We start from the raw sequence: 7,189 nt of genomic DNA, 5'->3' as shown, positions 1-7,189 counted from the left end.
GAGAAATCCAGGCTGGATCAGACTGTAGATGAATATAGTCACACACCCTGTTTTCAACAAGGTCAGCTGCATGCCCCTGCGAAGCTCACAAGCCAGGCTTGAAAGCAATGGCATTCCCTTGTTTTTCCCCAGCACCTAGTACTAGGTGATTCACTGGAACATGGGACTCCATTAATCATGACTAATCAATATTACTAGATCTGTACCCCCCCCCCCCCCACACACACATGTATTGGTCTGATCCCCTCCCCCTGCCTTAGAGCCATCTAATCTTCTTGTCATGACTACATCTTGCGGTAATACATTTCAAAAGTTGATTTTGTAACATTGTATGCTTCCAAGGTCTAGCTTTATGGGAGACAGGGAGGCGTTTTTTCCCTCTTTGATATTACAGTTGTGAATCCCATCTAAATAACATTTTAATTTACCATTCCTCCAAGGTATTTGCAACAATCCTGTTAGGCCGAGAGAGATTGACTGGCCCAATTCAGAATAAGAAAGGCGATTTCTGGTAATTGCCCAAGGCTGCATGTTGACAGTTAAGTATTAATTGTGGTAAGATCTATAATTACAACAGTTTCTCCTTTGGCAGTTTCACTGGTATTTTGAATTAGAGAAAGTAAAAAATTACTTTTTGGTCCAGGTATTTCTACACACAGCTGTTTTGTAAGAAAACTTTTTTCTCCTAGACATCCAGGGTTATTGGACTCAGTGTCCTTTTTCACAGTGGATGAAACCACCCTTAACATGCCCTTTCCACAATGTTTCTTCTTTCTTTAGAGTTTCTTTCATATCCGACTGGTCTCCTCTCCACCATGTTTCTGACTGCCTATTATATCTGCATTCAGTTTTAGCTCCCAGCACTCCTGTTCCTATTAGGCTGAGACAAATAATGAATGTGTTTCTCCCTTCACGAAGTATCAAACAAATTGATTTTTTTGTGGGGGAGTTCAAGAAAAGTTTCCCTTCCATTCTGGTTTAGTCCAATGTAGGCTACCACTGAGCCACCGTCCCTCCCCTGAAGTGGCATTATGATACCGGCTGCTTTGTTTTCAATCCCCTTCCTAATAATTCCCAGCATGGCGTTGGCCTTTTTTATTGCAATCTCACACTGTCTTGATTTTTTTTTCAGTGAGTTATCTACCATGACCTCAAGATCTCTATCTCTCTCTTGGTCAGTCTCTATCGGTTCACACCCCCATCAACTTGTATTTGTAGCAGGGATTCTTGGCCCCGATGTGGAGAGCCAGTTTGGTGTAGTGGTTAAGTGTGCCGACTCTTATCTGGGAGAACCGGGTTTGATTCCCCACTCCTCCACTTGCACCTGCTGAGATGGCCTTGGGTCAGCCATAGCTCTCATAGTGGTTGTCCTTGAAAGGGCAGCTGCTGTGAGAGCCCTCTCCAGCCCCACCCACCTCACAGGGTATCTGTTGTGGGGGAGGAAGGTAAAGGAGATTGTGAGCCGCTCTGAGACTCTTCGGAGTGGAGGGCGGGATAGAAATCCAATATCTTCTTCTTCTTCTTCTTTTACTTTGCACTTGGCCACGTGTAACCTCATCTGCCACGTTGTAGGCCCACTCACCCAGCCTCAACAGACCCATTTGGAGTGCCTCGCAATCCTCTCTGGTTCTCACCACCCAGAACAATTTAGTGTCATCTGCAAACTTGGCCACTTTGCTGCTTACTCCCGACTCCGGATCATTAATGAACAAGTTAAAGAGCATGAGTTGTATCGACATGCAACCTGATGTTAAAGGGACGTGTTAAACGTATAAGGTTAGCCGTGCTCAGTTTTAAAGCCATCATTTTATCTTTTGGGTGTGTTTCCTCTCCAAACTATGGCCGCTTAGAACTGTTGCATCTCCACAATTCTCTAAAGAAGATGAAGAAGAAGATATTGGATTTATATCCCGCCCTCCACTCCGAAGAGTCTCAGAGCAGCTCACAATCTCCTTTACCTTCCTTCCCCACAACAGACACCCTGTGAGGTGGGTGGGGCTGGAGAGAGCTCTCACAGCAGCTGCCCTTTCAAGGACAACCTCTGCCAGAGCTATGGCTGACCCAAGGCCATTCCAGCAGGTGCAAGTGGAGGAGTGGGGAATCAAACCCGGTTCTCCCAAATAAGAGTCAGCACACTTAACCACTACACCAAACTGGCTCTCCTAAAAAATGTCTGTGTTGCAAAACACGCTTTCGCCCCCAAACAATATGAAGCCTGCTACACCAGTGGCTGACCCTCCTTTCCCCCTTAGGAAACAGCCGGCATTCCTTGGGGGGGGGCAGATCCCTAGCCGCCCCCTTGGGGACTGTTACATCACTCCCCCATGAGGAAATATACCATGTTCGTTTTTGTGTGTGCGCGTGTATGTGTGGGCAGCTGTCACTTTGGAATGCGGCTTGATGATGATAGGGACCCCCTATCTACTACTGAGGTTCATGATAACCTCTAGTAGCAGTTTACCCGGGAGTATCCAGCAGCAGATTAGCACAGGAGCCCAGGTGGGAGTAATCATGAAGAGGGTGGAGCCAGAGGGGGAGGAAAATAAAAGTGAGAGATGCAGGCGTTTAGAAGAGGAAAAAAATGAGGCTGGAGTGCATCTGCCAGGAGAAAAGACCATGCAAAAAAGGGATGGGACTGCTGGCAGAAGTGACAGGAACCTGGATTGCAGCATCAATAGCCATGAGCCTGGGAAAGATTGTTGGAAAAGTTCAGATCTTAGAGTTATCAGAGAAGGTGAAGTAAAATATGCCTCCCAGAGAAAATAAACCATCAGCCTTAGTGCAGGAGAAAGGACTGGCCTCAAGAGAAGGGCTGTCAGAGGGCCAATGAGGACAAGGCAATTATAAATGGAGAAGCAGCTTGGGTGGAGACTCTGGTGAACAGGGAAGCTGAATATTTAGAGCAGAATAGCAGTGGAGTCTTAGTTGCTCCTGGGGAGACACCATGTGGTGAGAATAGAAAGCAATTAAATAAAAGAGCACATAAATTGCAGTATTTGGATTTTCTGGATTTTGTGACTCCCTGAAAAGGGTGCTGTCTGTGTGAACCATTACACTGAGGAGGTAAAGCAGCAAAGAATGGATGTAAGCAGACTCTGCAGTAGCGAATCACCTCTTTGTTGCAATCCAGCTCTGTAAGGTGATGCTGGACAAGTGAAAGGGACTTTGTCTTACCTAGCAAGAAGATATCTTCACTTATTAACCCCCAGTTGCCTTAATCTAGCATCTACTGTCTTCATCCATTGAGAACAGTAAGAAAGAACAGGAGACCTTCAGCTTCCAAAGCAAAAATGATCCTTAGTCTTAGCTTGAAAGTGCTGATCTGTGCTCTGGCCTCCAATGACTTTTGTTCAAGTTCAGCTCTGAGGAACAGATCAGAGACTCAGCAAGGAACTCTCATTATTCTGTGTATAAACTGACATAGCGGATGATCAAAAGATCCTGAGATCACCAAAATCCAGATAGAGACACAGGGGTATCAAACTCATGAGGGCCGAATCTGACATAAATGAGACCTTGTTGGGTCGGGCCATGTCAGACCAGGCCATGTGTGTACCTCTTTAAGAATAGGTAGCAAAAATATAAACTTTATAAAGGACACAGACAAACACAATTAAAGATTTAAAAAAAAAAAACCTTAAAACATCCTTAAAACATTAGCACTCATCTTAAAGATGTGTTCTTGGTATTTCTCCCATGGGATTCAGGGAACTGGGCAAAGGAAGCTCTGGCTCTTTCCTTCCTTCCCCAGGGGACCAGGAGGGGGAGGAGCCTCAGTCAATAGAAGGAAGAGATGCTTGGCTCAGTAGCTTTGCTGTGTGATTGAGCATGCCTTGCAAAGCAAGTTGTTATGTGGAAGGAAGCAAGAGAGATGAAGAAGGAAGCAGATGACAGACAGTTGCTTGGGGGCCTGATAGGAGCCCTCCGGGGGCCTGATTCAGCCCCCAGGCTGCATGTTTGACATGCCTGTACTAGATAACAACTGGGGTATTATTTTAGAGTTATCTGAAGAAGTGAAGTGACTTATGAAAGCGCATACCCTACCACAAATTTTGTGGCACTGGACTCTTAGGCTGATTTCCCACTCACCTTACACCACTTTCACGTTTCTCTTCTCAGTGGGGCTTCCTTCTGATTTCACACTATTTACCCCGAGGCTGCAAGTAATGTTGGTGTTTTCGTGCAGCAAACAGAAACTTCTAAAAATCAGTTTCCGTTTGCTGCGTGAAAATGCTGACGTTACCTGCAGTCCCGGGGCAGATAGTGTGAAATTGGAAGGAAGCCCTGCTGAGAAGAGGAATGTGAGATACGCATATGGTGAGTGGGAAATCAGTCTTACTCTTTTCTACTGATACTGGCAGACTAAAATGACTACCCATCTTGTCCCTTCTCCTTGAGTATTTCTGACCATGGAATTCTACTTAGCATAACTTCAAGTTTGTTAATCTTAGCTTTTCTAAAGTCCAACCTGTATGTCTGATTACGTACAGCTTTTCCCTTCCCCAAGACCTTAAATTCCAAAATTACATAGGTCACCACTGATCCAAAGCAACCATTTCTTCCAGGCAAAATGTACTGCCATAACACGTGGCCAATCCAGATCTGGGTCTCATAGCAATTTTTAAAAGAACTTTCAGAACTGAGATGGATGGCACATGAGAACTTACAATAGAAATAAAGCACAACAAAAACATGCAGTGTGACAGGTGCAAAAAGGATTTTTATTGCAATGGGTATGAGAATAGCTAGATATCAATTAAACTGGTTAAGGAGGAGATGTCTTTGCCCTGAAGCCACAGGACCTTGAATTGGTTCCATTAGAAAGGATTGTTACTGGTAAGCTTGACAGCAGAGGAGGCCAGGCAAACATTTCCCAACAGACACCTCATTTGAATGGCAGCAGGACCGGCAGGTCCCCCCAACAGAGTTGCACACAATAGGACTCCTTGGCCTAGCAGGCTCTAGAGAAATAAAAGAAGAAGAGAGGAACAGATTTTCCCTTTGAAGCTTCATCCTCAAGCATGTTCAGAAAAGATTTTCAGTACAGAGTATGGATGTTACATAGGACACACTCTCTTTAGATCTGTACAGGGCCAACCCACTTGATGTATATACAAATATTGTGAAGCCAAGGGGGCTAACAAGTAAAAAATGTCATAAAATCATTTAAAAAACCAGTAATTAAAACCAGGGCTTTTTTTGAGCAGGAATGCACAGGAATGCAGTTCTGGCTAGCTTGGCTTCAGGGGGTATGGCCTAATATGCAAATAAGTTTTTGCTGGGCTTTTTCTACAAAAAAAGCACCCCGATTAAAACATAAGCTAGGAAGGTGGATTTCTGAAAGAAAGCCAGATGAAACAAAAAAGTCTTCACCCACTAGTGGAAGACAGATACAGAAGGTGACAGATGCATCTCTCTGCAGAGAGAGCCCCAGCATTTGGGTGCCATGATCAGGGCTGGCACGTGGGAGCCAGCAAAGTAGGCAGCTGCCTGGGGCACCTCCTCACTACAGGGACAGGGGGCAGGGGTGGGCGCCCCCTCCCCATCCCTGCTCATGTCGACCCAAACGTCTCTTGCCCGGCCCTCTCTGGCTGCAGAGGGAGCCAGGAAGAGGCAAGAAAGAAGGAGGCAGCCTCTTTCTGGGTCCCTCTGAAGTGGGAGAGGGCCAGGCAAGGGGCAGGCTTGGGCTACATGTTCTTTCTTTGAGATCGCGTGGCTCAGCCCGCCCCACTTCAAAGGAAGCCAGGAAGAGGCCATGTCCTTCTTTCCTATGAAGAAAGGAGGAGGAGGCCTCTTTCCAGGTCCCTCTGAAGTCAAAGAGGGCTGGGCAAGGGGCGGGGCATGCCAAGCCATGTGTTCTTAAAAAAAGAATGTGTGGCTGTGGCCACCCCTTTGAAGTGGGAGGGTGGTGGGATGAGTGTTCGTGCTTCACACACATGGTCCAATGATGACAGAAGGGACAGGAGTGCAAGTTCGGAAGTTCGGCTTGGGGCACTAGAACACCTAGATCTGGGCCTGGCCCTGAGAAGGCCCTCTCTCAGGTTGTCACCTGCTTAATGTAAAGCACATTGCAGCAATTAATCTAAATGTTATCAAGACATTCAACGTGGTGGCCAGATCATTTCTGCCCAAGAAAGGCTGTAACTGAGTAACCAGACTTAGGTGGTAAAAGGCACTCCTAGCTGCAGCTGCCACCAGAATATCCAGCAATAGGCTTGCCTTGGGTCCACGAGGCCCCCTCTCAACTCTGGATCTGTTTCTTGAAGGGGAATGCAACTACATCCACAGCAGATAACCCCTTTATTCCTAGCTTTCTGATCACCAATAGCACTGTCACATCAGGATTAAGCTACTTTTTATTAACCCTGATCCACTCCAAAACTTCCTTCAGGTGCCCATTCAGCATTTCTATAGCCTCCCTGGGATCCACTAGAAGCTGAGTATCATCTGCATACTGGTGAAAGCCCAGCCCAAATCTCCAGATGACCTGCAGATTTTGTGTAGATCTTGAAAAACATAGTAGACATGGAGACAAGATACAGGCTTTGCTATTGCATCTTAGATCCAAATTGAGTAGCCAGCATAGAACCATGAAGCTCAGCATGTTTCTGTGCCATTTTAACATCCAAATCCACCCCTGGAGGGAAAACAACTGAGGAAGGAGATGGGAAGGGATATTAGGGGAGGAAGAAAGGGATAAGAAGCATATGTATGAACTGATCTACCCAGATGTTGGTGTCGCTTTGGAATATGAAGCACATGATCTACTATTCATCCACAGCCTAAACAATCATATATATTTTGTAGAAGCCCTCTATTAGAGCTTCAACTTACCTTGTTGCCCTTCAGCATCTGGTTCAGCTAGAAGTCCAAGGGCATTAGCTGGAGGTGACTTGGCTTTGACCTGGAAAACCAAGAAAGCAACAGCAAAGAGCAGGACAAATAGCTTCATGATAGAAAAGGCCTGTTAACTCAAGGTCACTGGGAAGAAAACAGCTAATGATTTGGTTAACAGGAGGAACTCTGAAGGATGTGGCAGCAAAATCTCTATTTATACAGAACTGTGTGGTGAACAGTTGGGGCCATTATGGTGTGGAATCAACAGTGACACTCTCAAGAATGCATTTATGGGACTGAAGTAAATATCCTTGAACAAACTCACATGTGGGATAGCCACTCTCTGCACTTG

General features: G+C 45.8%; 1 protein-coding gene across 1 annotated transcript; it reads right to left on the bottom strand.

Moving 5' to 3' along the window:
* Positions 1-4,830: 4,830 nt before the first annotated feature.
* DEFB108B (defensin beta 108B) lies at positions 4,831-6,987 on the bottom strand. Its single transcript, XM_060247935.1, has 2 exons — positions 6,835-6,987; positions 4,831-4,961 (listed from the first exon to the last, which is right to left on the bottom strand). Exons 1-2 carry the CDS (start codon positions 6,950-6,952, stop codon positions 4,831-4,833), a joined length of 249 nt encoding a protein of 82 aa, XP_060103918.1. The 5' UTR covers positions 6,953-6,987.
* Between the last annotated feature and the right edge of the window lie 202 nt (positions 6,988-7,189).

The sequence above is a fragment of the Heteronotia binoei genome, chromosome 1 (genome assembly GCF_032191835.1).
Source record: "Heteronotia binoei isolate CCM8104 ecotype False Entrance Well chromosome 1, APGP_CSIRO_Hbin_v1, whole genome shotgun sequence".
Taxonomy (NCBI): domain Eukaryota; kingdom Metazoa; phylum Chordata; class Lepidosauria; order Squamata; family Gekkonidae; genus Heteronotia; species Heteronotia binoei.
Note: the sequence above shows the minus strand (reverse complement) of the source record. Positions and strands in the feature narration are given on the sequence as shown.